This window comes from Nakaseomyces glabratus, chromosome E (assembly GCF_010111755.1).
Source record: "Nakaseomyces glabratus chromosome E, complete sequence".
Classification (NCBI taxonomy): Eukaryota; Fungi; Ascomycota; class Saccharomycetes; order Saccharomycetales; family Saccharomycetaceae; genus Nakaseomyces; species Nakaseomyces glabratus.
In genome coordinates, this window is record NC_088955.1 from 322633 (window position 1) to 343297 (window position 20665).

The window sequence follows — 20665 nt, forward strand, 5'->3', positions numbered from 1 at the left end:
TATTTCTCAATCAAGATCTATTTCAACCCAACTGTTATAAACCGAATGTTATTAGGGGCGATAATAGATAGTTTTCTATTTATGCCTATATTTTCAGCATGAAAGAAAATTAATTTAAGCATGTTGTATTTTTTTCTATCCAAATTCTAATAGTAATATTTTCATGTTTGTTCCTTTTTATTACCTCTGAAGCTATTCATAACATAATTTGCGTCTTGTCCTTTTATTTTTTTACCAATGATTATTATTTTTATTTCATACTATCCTTTATGCATATCAATGGTAAGTTAATAAGCTATTTCACACTCAGTCCAAAAATACCTCTCAGAAAATCTAGCACACTCAAGAGATGTGTTCTTCTTAACTAATATCTTTTCTTTTATTATAGCTTTCTATTTACTATATTTTTAAACTAGAATAAAAATCCTATAAAATATGTCATACTACTACGATTATCATACTTCATATGACGGATACATCCTTTTTCGGTTGAAAAAATCAATTAAAATAGGTAACCGAAGTAAATTTCACGACTTCCAGCAAACCTATAATGGGATGGCAATAAAGGCAGCATTATACTTGATCCTTGGGGTACTGTAAAGTTGAAGCAACTATTATAAGAACGTTTGAGATTTTAGTATCAATTAGAAGCCACACAGAAAATGAGTCTTGAAAATACAGACTCTAAGGCGATGGTACTCCTAATGGGGTTGAGGAGATGTGGTAAATCATCCATTTGCAAAGTGGTATTCCACAATATGCAACCATTAGATACCCTGTATCTAGAGTCTACTTCCAACCCTACAATGGAGCACTTCTCGACACTGATTGACCTGGCAGTCATGGAACTGCCGGGACAATTGAACTACTTTGAACCAAATTATGACTCTGCAGAATTATTTAAGAGTGTCGGTGCTCTCGTGTATGTTATAGACTCACAAGATGAGTACATGAATGCCGTTACGAACTTAGCTATGATTATAGAATATGCTTACAAGGTCAACCCTTCGATTAATATAGAGGTGCTTATACATAAGGTTGATGGGTTAAGTGAGGATTTTAAAGTGGATGCTCAGAGAGATATCATGCAAAGAACAGGAGAGGAATTACTAGAATTGGGCCTGGATGGTGTTCAAGTTTCATTTTACTTGACTTCTATTTTTGACCATTCAATCTATGAAGCATTTTCGAGGATTGTACAGAAGTTGATTCCCGAGTTATCATTCTTGGAAAATATGTTGGACAACTTGATTCAACACTCAAAAATCGAAAAGGCTTTCCTATTTGATATTAATTCAAAGATATATGTTTCCACAGATTCTAACCCGGTAGATATACAAACATATGAAGTATGTGCTGAATTTGTTGATGTAACTATTGATCTCTTTGATTTGTACAAAGCTACCCAGAATCTGATAAGTGATGGTAATGAACAGCCAAAGAAGAGAGAGCTAAAGAATGTCTCGCAACTTGCAAACGGTGTTGTTATTTATCTGAGACAGATGATAAGAGGATTGGCATTAGTGGCTTTAATAAGGCCTAACGATACTGATACTGAAAATTGCCTAACAGTGGTCGACTACAATATTGACGTATTCAAGAAAGGGCTGGAAAAAATATGGGCTAATTCAACCACAGATGCAGCCAAGGTAGCAGCAATCGATAATGGAGATAACGCTTAAGCTATATAAAATGGGATTTAATGACATGCATGTAAATTTAGTTAGAATAAACGGCAAATATATGGAGAGTGATATGTATCTAGTAAGGAGGTGATAAAATATTGGCGTATAATGATGATCATCTCCATCATCTTTGTATGATTATCAAAAAAAAGCACTCACGATGGGGGTCGAACCCATAATCTTCTGATTAGAAGTCAGACGCGTTGCCATTACGCCACGCGAGCTTATTACTTTATAGAAAAGATTCTTTCAAGAATGTAGTATTATCATCTGTCTTTTCAGAAAATGTGTTAGATTAAACTACATTGTAATGTCATCCTTTCAAATGGACTGTAAGTGATAAATCTACATGGATGAACTAGGCATTATGCAAACTCTTAGTCCGTTCAATCGTGGTGTCGACTAATTCAATAGATAAGCCGTAATAAAGTTTTGGAATATAAACAATTTATTAAAATAGAATATTGAGTGCTATGTTCTGTTCTTTAAATAGCCTCCATTGTCACATAACTTATAGAAAATGGAGTCCTTTTGTTCAAGTAGCGTCTCTGGTTTGTCAAACTCTTTTACCTCACCTCCATCGAGAACAATGATTCTATCACTATCAAAAACAGTATCAAGCCGATGAGCAATTGTCAAAATAGTCCTGTCTGCAAATTCTTTTCTTATCGTTTCTTGAATAATTTTATCGGTTTCTACATCAACAGAAGCGGTTGCTTCATCCAATACCAGTATTTTAGACTTATTCAATAGAGCTCTAGCCAAACAGAGTAACTGTTTTTGGCCAACAGATAAATTACTTCCAGCCTCTCTTACAGGTATATCCAATGGAGATTCCAACCTTGACCTATCAGAGTATTCAGAATCATCATTTATCTCTTTTGCTATTGTTTCTAGGTGAAATTTCAGGTGAGATAGCTCGATGGCATGCCACAAGTCGTCATCGGAAAACTTTTCAAAAGGATCTAAATTAGATCTTATGGTACCCTCAAATGCTTGTGCATCTTGAGGAATGATTGCAATATGGCTTCTCAAATCACGTAAACCGATACTAGTAATATCTATGTTATCGATTGATATCGTACCAGCAGTCGGTTCTAGTAGCCTGAAAAGTGCCATAGACAAAGTTGATTTTCCTGCACCTGTTCTGCCAACGACACCAATCTTTTCTCCTGGAGAAATAACTAGATTGATATGCTTTAGAACAGGATCTAAATTTTCTCGATATGATGTTGAATAGTTCTTAAATTCTATTTGACCTTGGTTTGGCCAATTATCATCAAGTCGATGCTCTTCTTTCACTTCAGGTGCTTCTGGACTGATATCACAATATTCGACGATACGTTCTACAGAAACAATATTTGTCTCTATCAAAACTGAAGACCTAATGATCCAAATGAGTGACGACGTTACTTGGAGAGCATAACTCATCAACAAACCCACTAGTCCAGATGAAAGTTGGTGATCTGTACCTAAACTGCTTAGGGCTAATAGTCCAGTACTCAATACAATTAAGGCACCTATCGATTGCAACCTGACAGAAAGCCATCTATTAGAAGATCTGTAATTGAAGAAACAGTTGATACTGAATTGAATTCTTTCATAATTCAGATGCGAAAATCTCCTTATTTGTTCATAAGCAGATATTGTAAAATGGCCTGACAAACTTTCTCCCATCAATGACATTATAGGCGAATATGATATGCTCGTTAACCTTTTTAATTCTCTAGAAAGCACAATGTAAAAACTTTGGTAATATAAGTAAATGACCAGGAGACCAGCGTTCAATAAAAAAAATAATGGCATGTTAAAGGTCACTAAGATAACAGTTATGATATAATCCAAGATAGATCTGAAAAAGAGTGAGAATACATTTTGTAATGTTGTATCAACAGAATCCATATCAGATGAGAACCTGTTTATAATTCTCCCTGTTGGTGTAGTTTCGAAAAAAGACATTGGGCTTCTCATTATGGTTTTTGCCATTTTATTATGCAACTTTCTAGAACCTCTTAAAGAGCCATAAAGCAACATTGTTAAACTTCTCATATTATTACAAAATGCTCCTCCTAATCCAATTGCCGCATAAACACCTAAAAACCACAATAAGTTATAATTACCATTCGCCTTTTGGTTAGACTCAGACCAATGTTTCAACCAAAAGCTTTGCAATAAATCAAAGCATCTAGTTAAGGTAAGGAATAAGAAAAAGAACGATATGCCTAAATATCCGCAGGCTTTCATATAGGACACATATACACTATTTTTAACTCTTCCTCTTTCTGACTTCTCATCTTGTTGTGAAGTTTTCTTTTTTGGATCGTAATTAGACAGATGCTGAATGGGCTTCAGAGAAACCAATGACGCCCTTCTAGTAGATATTTGCTGTATGTCCAATTGCTCATTATCCTCTTCTTCATCATCATCACCAGAGAGAGCATCTTCTAGTAGAAGGTTGATAGCACTTGTGGGATCTGTTCCTTCCTGGACGGCAGGAGTATCAGGTTTCTCTAAATCAAACTCATGCAGAATGTTTTTTAGTTTACTGTCTTGCTGGTTGTTCATTATATCATCATAGTTTCCTTCCTGTGCGATGGATTTATTTTCTAGTAAATAGATTTTGGTAGAGTGCTTTAACACAGAAATCGTATTTGTTGCTAACACGATGGACTTATCTTTTAACAGCCCAGTTTTTTCATCCAATACTTCCTTTATTATAGTCTTACATACCTCTGTGTCGACAGCAGATAATATATCATCCAACAAGTATAAGTCAGCCCTGGAATATACAGCTCTTGCAAGTGATAATCGAGTTTTTTGACCACCAGATAGTACTATACCCTTCTCACCAACCATAGTTTCATCACCATCAGGTAGAACTTTGATATCAGGTAATAGTTGACAGGCTTTTATGGTGGCTTTATAAAACGCCTCGTCATATTTATGGCCAAACAAGATATTATCTTTAACACTTGCATTCATTATCCATGCCTCTTGAGGGCAATAAGCTACTGTAGTGGCATTTATTTGGAATTGTGGAGAAAGATGGTCGTTATTGCCTGAAATGCAAGGCAGTTGTCCTAAAATACACTTTAATATGGTAGATTTACCAGCTCCTACTCTACCTACAACACAAATAAGTGACGATTTGGGAACTTCAAAGTTATCAATCGACTTCAAAGCTATCTGAGATGATTCTATTCTTGCTTCAACATCATTTTCACCGTTTTTGTCATCCTTGTGCAAGTTCTCCTTCGATCTCCAAAGAAAAGTTGCGTTATTGATCTTCAATACCGGTGTTGTATCGTCCTCAGGAGTTACTGACCTTTCAATAAAAGAATTATCAAGTTCTTCTAACAGCAAGAATTTCTTTACTCTCGAAATTGATACACCTGTTTCAATTATTCTACTTATCATTGATGGGATAGAATAGATGGCACTGTTCAAAATATTAAATAGTGACAAAGCAGGGAAAACAATTTCTGGTGATAGCGGCGTCTTTGATATAACGGCAAATGTAAAAAAAGTTGCACATGTGATGGCCAATGGCACTGCATTCCATGCAAAGGAAATAAAGTTACTCATGATACCAATCTTTTTTAAGTTCATTAGCTCTAAATCATTTCTTATATGAAATAATCTCTTTAGCATAGGCTCTTCCCATGCATATAGTTTGATTGATTTGATAGAACTCAAGATTTCACTAACCGTTTTAATGCGTGAATCCTTGAATTTCATTTGAGTTTTTGACAAAACTTTCAATTTTCTGGATAGTAAAGTGTTTAAAGGGATCATTACAGCCATTACTGATAATCCTGCATAAATTGCCTTATCTAAAAGGAAGTATAATGAAAATAATACCACTAGAATCTGGATTGGTGAACCGATGATAGTCTGTGCATCTTCAAAAAATTTTTGAATTCTCAGGACATCTACCGATGCCATATTTAGTATATCACCAATCTGACTTTCGTTACGGGAGGCTAAGGATAACCTAAGGGACTTCTGGTATATCATAGCGGCGAGAGATCCCCTTATACCCAGGCCAGCCTCGAAGATGATAATATAGAATTGGTTTGTCAAGAAGATAGACAAGATATCAATTGCAAATATTGCCATTGAGATTAAGAACGAGTGCAGAGGCGGGTACTCTTGGTAGTCCCCTTTATTGAAGGACTTTATAAAGCTTCTAAGTAATAGTGGTTGCATTATAGTTAATAAATCTCTTGTGGTTTCATATGATATAGAGATTAGCACTGTAGTGCCAAATGTTTTCCAAAGTGCGCCCATCAGAGAGTTTCTACCGGACCATTTCTGTGTTTCCCAATTAGCGGTTAACTCCTTTGTAAAGTATCTTATGTCAAGGTTTATTGGTGGCAAGGGTAATTTCTCAGGGTTTTTTATGTAATTCAGTTTGTGCGTCTCTGTGAGTAATGGGTTCAGCCAGACAAAGGTAATGTTGACCAGGAAGTTGAAATCTTTGAACCACTCGTTGTCATTGTAGAGTGTTGTCAATTTCTTAACAGGTTTGTACAGAGTTGTCAATGATACTGCCAAGACGACGTGTAATGCAAACAGTATAGTCAAAAACTTATTGTTTATCGAGAATGGTGATATCATTGAGTATTCTTCTGTATTTGTCGATAATTGAAACAAAAATACGATTGCTAGAAATATTGAGTACATGATCTGATTAGCCATGGCATAATTCAAGGTAAAGGACTCGATAATGAAAGAGGGCAAAAGTATGATTAATGCATATAACAATTGTACCGAAAAAGCCCATGTAACCCAAGGATTATCATGGTATAATTCAATAGTTCCTTTGCCTAGCAATAAATGGAGAACTGTCAGCGACAACGATAGAACCACATACAATGTGATGAAGAACCAGTTGCGTGCAGATAGCTCCCTAGTTCTTATTGATATACATCTATCTCTGTGGTGGTGTCGATATCTTAGAAGCCATATCAGTTGGCCAATGCCTTGAATGCAGAATAGCAGGTGTCCTAAAACTATGATCAACCCGATGAGATTCGGGTTTATGACATTCGTGTGATTGTCAACGTAGGGATGCATTAGTAGTGTATATACATGTGTAGATGCTATTATTAACTTCTTAGGTTGAAGCTTAGGAATTGTCAGTGTCCTCGGTGCTCTTTTACAAGTAGTGTAAAGTATTGAAATCCCCAGCTAATCTCTAATTTTTCATTATATTTCATTTTTTTTTTTCAAATTTCGCTGTTTAAAGGGAGGATTAGGGTTTCAGTGATGAATAAATGTTGAACCCTAGAAAAACTGTGGGAACACTAATTTATTCTAAATTCATTTTTTTTTATTAATTGGCATCGTAAAGTAATTTAATTATTTGTGCGTGTGGGGGACACCGGTGCCTAAATTGGATTTACCCGATTCGGAAGAGTATAATACTTTTTTTTATTAATTGTATATCTTAAATAGGAAATAAAAAGAAAAGAGTGAAGAAGTGATGTACAGTTGCTGTACAATACTGCTATATAATTGGAAAGTTTAAAAACCAAGTATCCTTAAGAACTACCGGAGTCTGAAAAGGTGAAGTGTATAAAAAAGGCCCGAAAAAAAGATCTACCCAGTAGATCATAGCTTTAGCCTTTCTTGCCAACAAAACAAAAAAAAATAATTTCAATAGCGGTGTTATGATATAATATATTATGAAGTAAAATGGGATTGGGAAAACTATTAGTAAAAGGACAATGCATGTTTTTGTATTTTTTTGATGTATCTGTCATAGAAATCATAGAATGTTAGGGAAGTCATTCTTTGCTAGATAGTTTTACAACTTGATGTGTTCCTGCACGGTTTCCACATCTTCGTTGTCTGTGCAGATGATCAGCGGCTTAGAAACTTTGTCTCTTTGAGAAGACACTTGTTTCTGTGTATATATGTTGTTAACTTCCTTGTTTGATTGGGAAGTGTTGATAGCAGCAGAGTTACCAATGGTGGCAGAAGCTTTGTACATCTCCCGTATGGAGCAGTAGGTAGATAGTCTTCTGCAGGCAATAGTTCTTAGCATTGTTTAAATTTAATATATGTTATTTGTTGTGGGATAGTGTTGTATGTTGATGTCTTGAACTTGAAGAACAGACCGAAAACACCAACTCTCATATATTTCAAGCTGTTTATATACTTATTTTTTTTCTTTGAGAACTATTGCTTCAAAACACAAAGCAACATATAGCGTGTGTTCCCTTAATCCGGGTTTGATGGATGTGGGTACAAGTTGCCTATTACAAGGGAATTAGATAATGTTCTAGGGACAATGGGAGAATAAGCCAACTCAATTGGCAGCCCATCAGGCCGGTGTTAATTTCATCATCCTGTGTATGTGTGATGTTCAGCCATTTGTTCAAACAAAGCAACTATTGCAGTTTACCTTAATGATGAAGGAGAAAAGCCCACGTTTGAAATGGAAGATGAGTCAAATCAAGGTTCAAACAACTACGCATCGTTTGTTACACCGCATCTTTACAGTACTTATCTTGATCAGCATGCTCCGGATCCAAATTCCCGGTGGCAATGTATCAAACCCTTGAAACAACATGAATATCTACGCATGGCATATGGGAGCATATATGGGAGCATAACACATGGGGGGGGGGGGGGGGGCAGTTCTTGGTCGTGGTCTGCTCTAGTACCAAGGGGAAGAATTAACAGAAACTACAATCTAGGAGAAAGCCTAAAGCTTCAAGAGTAGTTGAAGTTGTTGGACGATTTTTTAGAGAACTCGGATTAATGGGAGAACTCGATATCATTCTACCAAGATTCCCTTTTTGACAAAATGGCCGGCAGACTCAAAATTGATCTGAGAAAAGTACTAAAAAGGCCCAAAAAGAATGAGATGGATCGATGCTTCCTTTAGTCCGGAAAGCAATTGCAATTATTATCACTGATAACGTCATGCCACATTAACAAAAATGAAAGAGAAAGAAGTTTAAATAGAAATCTGCGTTCCATATCCTTTTCGCTCAGAGGTCACCAATGCTGTTCTGGGAACCCACTATTGTGCTTCACGGTCTCACACCGGATGGCTATCCTCAAACGTGGAATCTGGTGTTTTATAGCATAAAAAGGGTGATAGGGTCAGATCAGCCTCACTCATGTTTATTTACGTTATTTGGTGTGGCAAAGAACGGAACCAAGAACAAGCAATAGGGATGCGGGTCAATGGAAAAGCTGTAAATAGAGCCTTCTACGACACTTTCTCCCGAGGTGTGATGGCACAACTACATTTTTTCTTATCATGTACATTCACGCTAATAAGGTACGTCTCTTGTGATGATTCTGTGTAGGGCTTTTAAGTGAGAGAGTAAATTGAGGACTGAAATCAGTGCAGCCAAAAAAAAAATGAAATAAAAAAAAATAAATTGCGATTTCTGTGGATCGAACACAGGACCTCCAGATAACTTGTTGACCGAAGTTTTCGAATCTTCAGTCTGGCGCTCTCCCAACTGAGCTAAAACCGCTTATTAACTTTGATGTACGGAATACAAGTCTGGAATACTATATTAATATTTTCAGTAATTTGGTTGATTTACAAATAGGCGCTTATGTAATTTAAACCCGGATAAAAATCAAAATTCTTATGGCAATCGTTTCCGTTTATTTATCTGGGTTTTATTACCTTGTCTATACAGGTTTCTTGAGTTTCTGTTCATTGTTGAAGCTAAAAGTTCTATATATCATTTCATGTGGGAAATTGCATGTATCTTGCAATGATAACGAAAAAATTGTAGATCTCATCTAGTTTGATCAAATATTTCCTCACTTAATAAGAGTATTCAAACCGATTGGAAAGAATGTGCTATTGAAGTTCATTGTGTTTTAAGATGTGTATTTATCTATACTTTAACTAACTGATTTAATGTTTTTGTCATGTTAGGCCGACCATACAGAAATACTGGATTGGCGAGATTATTTTGTGTCAAAACGTCGATCAAATAGTAAATAACACTCTCTCATTGTATGCCATGTAATTTCAAATTATTTCTACTTAAGATCAATCCTGTATTATACAAATATATCTTGCAAAAAATGGCATTGTTTATTAAACATTCTTCAGCCCTTATTAATTTACAATACAAAAGAACAGCTCAATGACCATACAAATGTTACAAATACTGACTATATACCTATTACTGCTACATTATGTAATCGCCAATATTGCTTACAGTGTGTCAACTCCATTTCCACAATGGTTGACAGATATAACAGGCTTGAAGAAATGGCCCGGCTTGGATCCACCGTTCATTCCTAATATCAAGTTGGATAACATTCCGGAAAACTCAAGATACAATCATGAAAGGTGCCGCACTCGATGGGGTTATAGTCCACCAAAAATTGCTCATTTGATTGCGATGGTTGTTGCTCTAAGACAGATATTTACACCTGCTCAACTTTTACACAAACATTTGATGATGGACCTTCAATATATACTAACCAATTACTAGATAACTTTAAAGGTAAAGCCAACTTTTTCACTATCGGACTAAACATTGCCACCTATCCAGATATTTTCAAAAGGATGGTTAATGAGGGCCATTTTATTGGAACTCATACTTGGTCGCACAAGCATCTACCATCATTATCGAATAGACAAATAGCCGCACAGTTACAATGGTCAATTTGGATAATGAACGCAACAGCCGGTGTAATACCAAAGTACTTTCGGCCTCCATATGGTGGTCTTGATAATAGAGTCAGAGCTGTTGCAGCACGTTTAAATCTGACACCTATTGTATGGAACTTCGACACATTTGATTGGAAATTAAGTAAAAATCAAATCACAGAAGAAGACATTCTTAAAAACGTGCGTGAATGGAAAAAGAAGTATACTGAAGGGATAATTCTAGAACATGATACAGCTGAGAAGAACGTTAAGGTGGCACTGCAAATAAATGACATAATTGGAAGCAACCAAATGAAAGTAGATACTTGTTTACCCGCACATTCCCAACTGTCAACTATCAAGTTACCATTAGATAAGCAATATTGATGGCTGTGTCCAAAAATATAAGTGATACTGTATTGCTGGATGCTTACTTGATGTTCATCAATAATCTCTTTTCATCGTTGTTATCTAGTTGAAGCAGCATAGCAATAACTGGAAGTAATTGCGCTCTTTGGTCTTTGTGCTCTAAGAAACCCAGCAAAACATTCTTTATGTATGCAATTTTCTCATTAACATCGGGTTGTGCCTCAGAAGCTCTTGGACTTATTTTTGCTGAGCTATTACTTGTCACAGAAACCTCAGAATTAGAACGACTTCTGATAGATTCATTAGAGGGTCTTGACAAACGATCGATGCTACTTTTTTCTCGTAATGTGCTTAATTGAGAAGATAAAGTTCTATAATTATTCGAGAGTCTTTCATACTTTTTGTTAGCATCTGAATTTAATTTCATAAGCTGTTCGTTGGATTCTTGAAGTTCGCTGATCCTCTTGTCTGCCTTTTGTAATGCCTCCTTTAAATTCCCAGCAACTTTTTTCAACTCTCCAGATTCATCTTCATCATTGTTGGTTGACCTCTTTAATGTTTGACTTATATTATTCAAATCTTCAATTTGAGACAACAATTGCTTCTCGCGAAATTGTAATTGATTGAGTTGGGATTTCAAATCATCATTCATGTTCTTCCAATTTTGAATTTCCCTATTCTTTCTTGAGGTTTGCAATGCTAGTTCAGATTCCATTTTATTCCTCTCATCTGTTAACAAGGCAAGCTTGTTCTCAATTTCTTGACGACCTGAACTCTCCTCATTCTGCTGATCGGAGATCAACCTTCTCATTGTATCACATTCTCGGGATTTCTCCTGTAAAGTATTCATATATTCATTCAATTCGTCCTCAAGTGACATAATACGCTTATTTGATTCTTTTAGTTTAACATTTAATTCATTGCACTGTCTCTTAATAGAATCAACTTGTTCATTTGAATTTGATTTCAGATTCTGTGCTGTATCATATTTTTCTTGAAGAATTGAGAGTCTTTCGGATAATTTACCATTCTCTTTGAGGTAGTTTTCCAAAGATACCACATTAGTTTTGGCTTCCTTTTTCAGTGATTCATTTTCATTTTGAATTGTTGTAAGCTGAGATTCTTTGGACTTTAACTCCTTTTCAAGTTTTTCAATGGTAGCTTGAACAACAGCATTTTTCTCATTATACTGCTTAACCTGCTCTTCTAAATATCCAATAGTTTTTTCTCTTTGAGTTAGAGTTAGTTTAATTGCATTTATATCTTTTAACTGGGCCTTCAAAGTTTTATTCTCGTCACTTAATTTTTCAATTGCGTCCTTCGATGCTATTTCTTTCTCTTTCAATATTGTAGTTTGGTTTAGTTTCATTTCTGATATTTCACCATTCAATGAGGCAATTTTGGCCTTTAGTTCTAATTGTGTTTTTTCATAGGTCTCTATCATAGTAGCATTCTTACTTCTTAGATTATCTAGTTCTTTTTTAACTTCTTCTACCTCCTTTCCAGCATTACTATTAGCATTCTTGATTTGATCTCTTGCATCGACAAGATCATTTCCAACTTCTCTCAACATATCCCTGACTTCTTCTATTTCAATGTTCTTTTGCTTTAGTGAATCTCTTACTTTTACCAATTCTTCTTCTAATGCCGAGTTCTTTGTTTCAATCTCTACTGTAGACTTGCTACTGGATTGTAGCTCCTCATACCTAGCCTTCCATTCTTCACATTTCATTTTTATATCCTTCAACTCATTTTGTAATCCATCCATGTCAACAGATAAATTAGCAGTTTCAATTGGCGCTGGCAATGATGCATTATTTACCCCACCTTTGCTCTTTTTGTTCTTTTTCTTTTTTCCTTTACCAGTAGACGCTGTTGTAGTGCTAATTAGTGATGTATTTTGAGATTTTGTACTAATCTCTAAAATCTGAGCTTTTAAACTATCAATCTCTTTCTGCTTCTCATCGATTGTACTTTTTAAAGATTCAGTTTCACCAGTGACATCGTTACTATTTTCAAATGCCTCACGACTCTTATCCTCGAGCTCTTGTATCTGACCTTTTAGTTGATCAATTAACTTCTGCTTGTCTGCCAACTGAGTTTCAGTTGATTTTGTTAGTTTATCATTTTCAAGTTTCATTGCCTGGGCTTCCTCTTCCAATAACTTTACTTTTTCAACAAGTTTATTGGAGTTTTCTTTAGAATTTCTATTTTGAGTTTCAAGTTGTTCTTCCAATTCTCTAATCTTTGCTTCATTCGCATCATTCTGCTCATCGTTATCCGTTTTCTTTTGCTCCATAGTCAATCTTTTAATCTCTTCATTTAGCATGCTGTTCTTATCATTCAAATTCTTAAAGAATGTAGGCAAACTTTCAACAGCATCATCCAAGTTCCCTACAGGTGTATTTTCAGCTAATATTTTCTCTAATGCTTCTATTTTCTCACTCTTAGACTTTTCAGTCTTATAAGCTTGTAAAAGTAAGGGATATTTTTGTTCATATTTTTCGAATTTTCGAAGCTTTAACTGTACTTCGCGCGGCAAACCACTATTGTCATCAGGAACAGCAGTTAAATCGGTCTGGCTTCCATTCCCTAGGTCATCAGTCAAACCTTTGGCCAGCTCATCAGTCAAATTCTTCCCAAGTTGGGATAGTTGCTTGAACATCTTATAGCTTCTGATCTAGCTATACATGTATCAATTCGAGATTACTATATGATTAAACCTAAGACCTGACACGTAATTGGTCTAGTTATTAGTTTAACTGACCTTATTGCTTACTTACTACTACTACAGTAGTTTCACGATGGCAATACACGTTAAAGGCTCAGTGAACCATTGCGCCCCACCTTTGACACTTCTACACCTTCACGTCGTACAGCACTATACCTTAGTTAAATGTAATAGTAGCCAGGGAAATATGCACAGTGGTAGTTTAACATGGCCCGGCTCGATCATTGTCTGCATTCTATCCACTCTGACCTACATCAGCCAAAACATAATATTAAAAACACAATAAAAACATCAAAAACCATTACTTGTGTATCGGTCTATGTAAAAATCTAAATCGAAGACATAGCTGTATTGTAATAATCATTTCAAAACCAGAAGACTAGCTTCTGAAAGAAAGAGGAAAGAAATGTCTATATATATTGATGAATAGATAACTAGCAATTATCCAAAGAATTTAGAGGTTTGTTTCTTTCGCCTAAAGTTTATGAAAGGTTGTGGTTTTTCCTCTGCGTATTCTGGATTACTACTTTTGTTAAGTCTATCATGGGAGTGGTGTCCGCTGGTATTACCAGTTTTTGTGGTTTCCGGACGAGGTTCAATCTGCAGAGATAGTTGGTATTGCTTCTCTATATGAGGAACGCCTTCTAATCCCTCTTCAATTCCAGTTTGCACATCATCTAGCCTCTTTAGCTTGTAATGGAATTTCTTGAAAGTCAAAATGCCCTCAATAATATTTGCAATTTTCGACCGCTTTCCGAAATTAATTATATCTGTTTTTCCATCAAGATAATCACTATTACCTGCGAATGTGAATGTTAAATCTGATAGATAGACACCAAAAAATGGAACACAAGCGACATCCTTAACCGATCTCAGTAATTCCCTATATTTGATAAAATTTCTCTTCGAGTCCATCAAACTGTTTAAGTTATCTAACACTTCTTTTGTTTCGGTTGGTACTAAATTCCATGTTTGCTTCAACCTATAAATAGGCGAAGAATATAAGGCTGAAACGATAGCGGTCATTGATGAAAAATTGTTCAACTCTTTACAATGCTGAGCAACTGTAATGAAATATTGAATTAATTTAGCTCTTTTCTGAACATCAGCATGTTTGACAATTGTGAAAGAAACATAATTGGTCAAACTATTGGCATTCGCAATAAATCTTGTAATGTTAGGTGAGCCGCCCATATCACAGTACTTATTTCCCCAAGCTCTGTCTAAACATTCAAACATAGTTATTCTCAGATACAAGTCATGTTCAATTAGAGTCAGTTGTGCTGCATATAAATACGGATCAATATCCAATAAGTCAGAGGATTTCATTGAGCTATGCAATTTAACAGCAGTTTGTTCAACATTATTCTTGGTTGGCAGGCCAACAGATTGAAGGGAATTCAAAGGATTCTCACCTTCCAATGGTGTTTGAGCATCATTCCCAAAAATGTTTTCATTAATTTTTGATAGTAGTATGTCGGAACCAGGTATTTTCTCTGATATGGCCATCTTGGCAAAGCTAACAATAACACCTACGCCTGATTCATTATATTTGGGCGTCCAGTACTGAGTCAAAAAGGTTTTCATAATATTCACAACTCTACATTTCACAGGATTCAGCTTTCTTTCTATCCAGATATTATACTCATCAAAACTCAAACCTTCAGGCGGGTATAGGTTGTATCTATAAATCAATGCATAAAAGAATTCCCTTGTAGTCATAAAACTTCTGAAGGTCATTAGCAATGTAACATTGAAACTTGCATCGATAATACTATGACACGTTAGGTGTTCGATAAGTGCAACCTTTGTTCCACCACGAATTTTACCTTTGGTATCGTAGATCAAATCATCTTCGTATTCCGGCAACAGAAACCATGGTAATTCAGTTACTTGTCCTGATACTTCTTTTTGTGCTTCATTTTCTTCACCTGCCTCGTTTTCACGGGGTAATTCATCCTCATCGTCAGAGTTATTCTCAGAATAAATATCAAACCAGCGTTCTTGTTCACCCTTTAAAAGTTCGGTAGTCAATCTATTCTTCATCATTCTCGCAGCATAATTCAATAAATTCTCACGCTCTTCTGTTAGTTGCTCGACAACGATACAAGATAGGTTTGCAATCTCAACATATTTTTCACACGCATCTATGAAATCATCAGAGTTATTCAAGAAGTTCAGGTCATTAAACTCAACATCTTGACTAACTAATGATTTATACAATTCTGCAGCATGTTTATCAGTCTTTCTTTGATTGAAGCTTTTCATTCCAATAGTATTAGTTCGTTTCATGGGTTCATAGTATCCAACAATCAAATTTGATCTCATTGATGCAAAAGAATATGGATCATCTAATGTAGTTTGCTGGGAGGTCATAATTAAACGCATAACAATATCATGAAATGCCTGCTTAATATCAAAAAACTCTATCAATACTGAAGATATTGAAGACATAGCGTGAATCAAAAACTCTTGGCTTTCTGGATCTAAAGTTGAGGGTGGAGCCTTTATTAATCTTTTCAGATTTATGAAAATGGTTAAATCTAAATTCTCAAGAATTTCCAGCATTAAATTATTTTGATTCACTTGTTCATAAATACTAGAATTAATTTCAAGGTTTCTCATCCTCGTCTTTGGCTGATTCATGATATTCAAGTGCTCACCGTTTAGGCTGTTTAGTCTATCATATATCTGAGAAGAGATTCTATTCATTGTCGCCAATGTCTCATTATTTAACGGATATCTTGACCGTCTCTTGGATGGTCTATTTCTCAAAAAGTGTCTAGCGGGATTTCCCTTTGAACTATTAACGAAGGAGGGTGCTGATGCCAAAGGAGGTAAATTACCGGCTGAACTACTATGCATTAATGGGTTATCATTTACAAAACCTGAGCTGCCAGCAGCTGAAGCAAACGAATCACCTAACTTTCCTTGGATTGCCGATAATGAAGAATTATGCGATCTCGACAAAATATCATTGTTGCTATTCCTAGTACTTGAATGTGAGCTATTCTTTTGATTAATAGTCGAGTCACTAGAAATAAAGCTAGAAAAAGGATTATTCCACGATCCTCCATTAAAAGATGACTTCAAGAATCTTGGTAATAGCTGTGGTAAGGCATCATCACCATTAATTACCGACATTTGTAGGATATGATGAAGGTATTGAATATGCTTGAACAGTCTATTGAACTCGGTGTCAATTATGTCATAAATAGTTTTTGTTAATGATTTTGGTATATTTTCCTTTGCTGTTGGTGTGGCTGCCGAAGAGTTTATACCAGTACTTTGAATTGATGTTCGTGGGGTACTTGCCGTGACTGAGTTCCTTTGATAGTTGGATAAACTATGAGCATAAAACTGATTTGCATCAATATAAGAAGGTGAAATCAGATCACTGTTATTTCCGCTATCTTCTTCTGTAGTTAAGCTATTTTTGTGGTACGGAATTAATGTATCTGTCGTGCTCGTACTTACATTTCTCTTACCAGCAAGTGGGCTGTCTCCTGCATTTGGGCTATTCTCAAATATATCCTCACGGGCTTTCCCTGCAGCAGCAGCATCATCATTATTATCGATATTTTGATTCTGAGTGTTATTTGCCAAAGATTCCACACCAGTGAATTGATATTTCTTGCGGAGGGATGCATCGAAAAATAATCTCGAGTTGATATTTATTTTACCCAAAGAAGTGATCATATGCTTGAATACTTTCTTTATATCCTTGGGAAGATTTCTTAATTTTTCTTGATTTTGAATAAGCCTGCATGCTAATACCATAAATGTAATATAATTAGAAGTCAAATCAAAAAATTTCATGAAGTTATATTTGTTGTCCGACAGAAACATTCTGTGTGCCAGTTTGGCATAATATGCCGTTAAATCATGCAATTCTGACCAAGTCGTAATATCCTTGGATAACTGATAAAACCAATCACTTCTTGACATGACAGGCTGCTTCACATGTGAACTGTGTTGTTTTTTATGCCCGTCTGTTTCTTCATTCTTCTCGTTCTTCTCAACCTTTTCATATTTTTTTGCCTCAGTATTATCTGTATTCCCATGATCGTTAGTATCCTTTTCAGATTTATTTGTAGAGGCAGCATCATCTATATCTGCTGGTATATCAGAACTAGGTGTCGTTCTAGGACTTGGGGCTGTTATTGTCTTTAGATATTTTGGTTGTAAACTCACTAAGTGATCATGTGTTGGAAATTTGGTATCACGATTAGCCTCAAGTTCTGATTCAAAATTCAAGTTAGAGATCAATGGCAGCTCAGAACAGTATAAATCTAAATCTTTATTATAGTAGACCAACTTATCATTAGTCTTGCCTTCTACTCCACTAGTTGTCACTAAAGGTATCGGAACCCATGTAGGGGTAATATCTGAGTGTAAACTATTAATGACCATCTCTATTTCTTCTAGGGATAAAACTTTAATCTCCTCATGTTTGTCTGCGGTTGTCTCTGAACTCTTAGATGCCTCTCGCTGGTTTCTGACTTCCACACTTGACATCGATCTGGAGGAGGACGTGCTCAAATTTGGCTTGTGTGAAATCACCGAAGATGAGCGCGCATTATCCTGGCCTTTCATTCTAGGCGATAGCGCATTATGAGGCATGGAATTTGTCCTCTCCAGAGACCCACTAGTAGAAGTCATCAACATAGGGGAAGTAGAGGACTGTGCCAAGTGCGACGAACCACGTCTGCTCATACTGTTTCTCGAGTTTACCACGTTGAGATAAGCACCTATACTTCCCCCATCTCCAGTACCCGCGTTGCCACCGATCACGTTCATCGCCACGCTCGGCCTGGACGTGCTGTTGAAACTGCTTCTACGCGAGCTGCGCGAGCTTGATCGCTTCCCAAAGAGTCTGTGGTGATCCCGCAACGGTTTCGTGTAGTTCTGCGGGAACCACCCACGGACAGCCTTGTCACTCTTCTCATCTATAATAAGACCGTCCCACCACCCAGACTGGTCCTTCGCAAGCACATACACCGTGTCGCCAGGCTGCATGCTCAGGTACTTCTCCTTCTTGTTGCCAGCATTGAACTCAAACTGCACCACAACCACATCCATAGGATACACAGTGGTCAGCTCGTGCCCATCCTGCGCCAATGACTCACTGGACATCACGCAACTTATTTCTATCTTGCCCTTCTATCCTATCTCAACTCTACTATGTTTCTTCTTGGTAATTCCCTCCGTCTGCTCAACTCCAAGTTGCTCTTATAAGCAAAATATCTACTGACTGATCCGCTGATGTCGTGTGCCCTCTGCCAAACTGCAACACGACCACAACTACCATCGGCGTCAGCTCTTTTCTAGCCTATACCTGCATCTGGCGGAGCTCTTCGCCCGAACTTCCATTTGGCAAAGAAACGGGAAGGGGTTCCGTTATCAGCGATATCACCACACAACGTTATATATGATACATCTTGTGACCTATACACCACATGAAGGGTCAATAGCCTGCCTACTGTTGGAAGCTATTGGAAGCTATAGCTGGGTATTAGAAACTGTTTCAAGATTACATATGCGGTGATATTGTGTTTAGCTGTCGGTCTATACTAATGTCGGAGGACCTGCTGTGAATAAACATGCTGAAGAATGTTATTGAATATAATATATTTTTAAAGGGAACTGCATATAAACTTGTATAATGAAGATAGAACAAAAGAAATATATATAAAGATAATAGAGACCTGCTCCTGTACGTATTCACCCGATCCTCTGGCTCAGCATATCACGGTAGCGCTTCAGCAGTGAGCGTGTAGCGCTCACTCCGCTCTTAAACCGGGGCCGCACGCGCTCTGCCACATCGTAGAAGGACCGCACCAAAGTGTGGTCCCCAAGCACACGTCGCATGGTGCCTTGGTCAAAATCCAGCATATACTGGCCCTGCATGCCCCTGGGGGCCACAACTTTGATGCTGTCCCCGCCTGCGGACTTGAAAACGTAGACGCTCTCACCACCTATGGGTGTCAGCGTGCTAATATACCCGTACCGCTGCATATACCATACAGATACGGTCAATACCACAGCCATCATGGTGGCCCACAGGGCCACTATCTGCGGTGTCAGAACTGGCCTCTCCGAACTCGCGGGGGCTTCCACAACTTCAACACTCGACCCTGAGCTTGTGGAAAGCACGTCTTCATCTCCAATAACTACCGTATCATCCATTTCTTCTCTGATGTCCTGCATCTCTTGCACCAGCTCCTGAGACACCATCAGTTGCTATTCTTTTAATATTTCGAAGGGTTCCCTTTATCATCGTTCTTGCAGACGAATTTTGCTTTGGGAACCACAAGTGGACAATTCTGAAGGAATAAGCTGAAAAAGCTCGACAGTTTCAATAGTATGGGAATGGGGCCCACTACAGCACAACAAGACCGGCTAACGATGTCTATGATTGGGAGAAGGTGGTATATGCATGCTGGTGCGCGGGTGCGCGGGCTGAGGAGGGATCCTGTCAGCTACTTGAAGAATCCAGCTGGGCTGGTGTACACCGATGTTGGTGGGGACTACCATGCCAGTGTGCGTGAAAGGATGGGTTTTCAGGAGCACGGTATTGAGCTAAGTGATGCTGCCATTTTACAGTGTCTAACGCACAAGTCCTTCGCCCACGGTTCCCGCCCTTATAACGAGAAGTTGAATCTGTTGGGATCGCAGTATCTGAAGTTGCAAGCTGCGATGCACTCAGTGGGACCAGAGAACTCCTTTGGTAACCTGGGCACACCAGTGTCAAAGGGACTTGTGTCTTATCAGACAGCTGCAGAGTACGTGATAGCGAAAAATTTAGAGCCGTTGGTGTTTTGGAAAGTTAGTGACCCTCTTAATGACGGTCCTATCAAGGGTAAATCTAAAGTTATGTCTACTGTTCTGAACTCATTCATCGGTGCAATTCTTCTACAGCAGGGAGAAAAGAAAGCCTCACAGTTCATAGTAGAAGACTTACTGAATCCAAGCAACACCCAATCATTACTCAATATTACATTGAGAAAGCTGGATCAACAGAAAGAAACTGTACATAGTAACTGAGCAAATCACAGAATAGAAAGAAAAACAAGTCTTATTTCATAACGCAGAGCATAAAACCTTAGATAAATATTTCATTAACTCCGAGTAGGTTTAAAAAATCATGTATATAACTATTTTAATAAATTACAAACACAAATTCTCTATAAAAATCTTTGCCCGACGGGGAAACGGCAATTGTTAACTTGAGAT

At 37.1% G+C, this 20665-nt stretch overlaps 9 protein-coding genes and 2 non-coding genes across 11 annotated transcripts; 4 read left to right on the forward strand and 7 right to left on the reverse strand.

Annotated features, from left to right (window-relative positions):
* Nucleotides 1-662: 662 nt before the first annotated feature.
* On the forward strand, nucleotides 663-1682 carry GTR2 (Gtr2p; the record flags this gene model as incomplete). The annotated part of the gene is made up of 1 exon (XM_445833.1): nucleotides 663-1682. One exon carries the CDS (start codon nucleotides 663-665, stop codon nucleotides 1680-1682), a length of 1020 nt encoding a protein of 339 aa, XP_445833.1.
* A 155-nt stretch (nucleotides 1683-1837) lies between these two features.
* Nucleotides 1838-1909, reverse strand: tR(UCU)4. The gene has a single exon. It is a non-coding gene; the product is annotated as a tRNA-Arg (tRNA).
* A 247-nt stretch (nucleotides 1910-2156) lies between these two features.
* BPT1 (ATP-binding cassette bilirubin transporter BPT1) lies at nucleotides 2157-6764 on the reverse strand (the record flags this gene model as incomplete). The annotated part of the gene is made up of 1 exon (XM_445834.1): nucleotides 2157-6764. One exon carries the CDS (start codon nucleotides 6762-6764, stop codon nucleotides 2157-2159), a length of 4608 nt encoding a protein of 1535 aa, XP_445834.1.
* Nucleotides 6765-7497: 733 nt separating this feature from the next.
* Nucleotides 7498-7737, reverse strand: DPA10 (Dpa10p; the record flags this gene model as incomplete). The annotated part of the gene is made up of 1 exon (XM_065626610.1): nucleotides 7498-7737. The coding sequence occupies one exon, from the start codon at nucleotides 7735-7737 to the stop codon at nucleotides 7498-7500; it is 240 nt and encodes a 79-aa protein (XP_065482682.1).
* A 1352-nt stretch (nucleotides 7738-9089) lies between these two features.
* On the reverse strand, nucleotides 9090-9187 carry tF(GAA)2. The gene is made up of 2 exons: nucleotides 9151-9187; nucleotides 9090-9125 (listed from the first exon to the last, which is right to left on the reverse strand). It is a non-coding gene; the product is annotated as a tRNA-Phe (tRNA).
* Nucleotides 9188-9817: 630 nt separating this feature from the next.
* On the forward strand, nucleotides 9818-10171 carry GVI51_E03157 (uncharacterized protein; the record flags this gene model as incomplete). The annotated part of the gene is made up of 1 exon (XM_445835.1): nucleotides 9818-10171. One exon carries the CDS (start codon nucleotides 9818-9820, stop codon nucleotides 10169-10171), a length of 354 nt encoding a protein of 117 aa, XP_445835.1.
* Nucleotides 10172-10245: 74 nt separating this feature from the next.
* Nucleotides 10246-10716, forward strand: GVI51_E03179 (uncharacterized protein; the record flags this gene model as incomplete). The annotated part of the gene is made up of 1 exon (XM_445836.1): nucleotides 10246-10716. One exon carries the CDS (start codon nucleotides 10246-10248, stop codon nucleotides 10714-10716), a length of 471 nt encoding a protein of 156 aa, XP_445836.1.
* A 43-nt stretch (nucleotides 10717-10759) lies between these two features.
* Nucleotides 10760-13363, reverse strand: IMH1 (Imh1p; the record flags this gene model as incomplete). Its single annotated transcript, XM_445837.1, has 1 exon — nucleotides 10760-13363. One exon carries the CDS (start codon nucleotides 13361-13363, stop codon nucleotides 10760-10762), a length of 2604 nt encoding a protein of 867 aa, XP_445837.1.
* Nucleotides 13364-13870: 507 nt separating this feature from the next.
* GVI51_E03223 (Ras family guanine nucleotide exchange factor CDC25) lies at nucleotides 13871-18565 on the reverse strand (the record flags this gene model as incomplete). Its single annotated transcript, XM_445838.1, has 1 exon — nucleotides 13871-18565. The coding sequence occupies one exon, from the start codon at nucleotides 18563-18565 to the stop codon at nucleotides 13871-13873; it is 4695 nt and encodes a 1564-aa protein (XP_445838.1).
* Nucleotides 18566-19153: 588 nt separating this feature from the next.
* Nucleotides 19154-19666, reverse strand: GVI51_E03245 (uncharacterized protein; the record flags this gene model as incomplete). Its single annotated transcript, XM_445839.2, has 1 exon — nucleotides 19154-19666. One exon carries the CDS (start codon nucleotides 19664-19666, stop codon nucleotides 19154-19156), a length of 513 nt encoding a protein of 170 aa, XP_445839.2.
* Nucleotides 19667-19795: 129 nt separating this feature from the next.
* On the forward strand, nucleotides 19796-20476 carry MRPL15 (mitochondrial 54S ribosomal protein mL57; the record flags this gene model as incomplete). Its single annotated transcript, XM_445840.1, has 1 exon — nucleotides 19796-20476. One exon carries the CDS (start codon nucleotides 19796-19798, stop codon nucleotides 20474-20476), a length of 681 nt encoding a protein of 226 aa, XP_445840.1.
* Nucleotides 20477-20665: the final 189 nt, after the last annotated feature.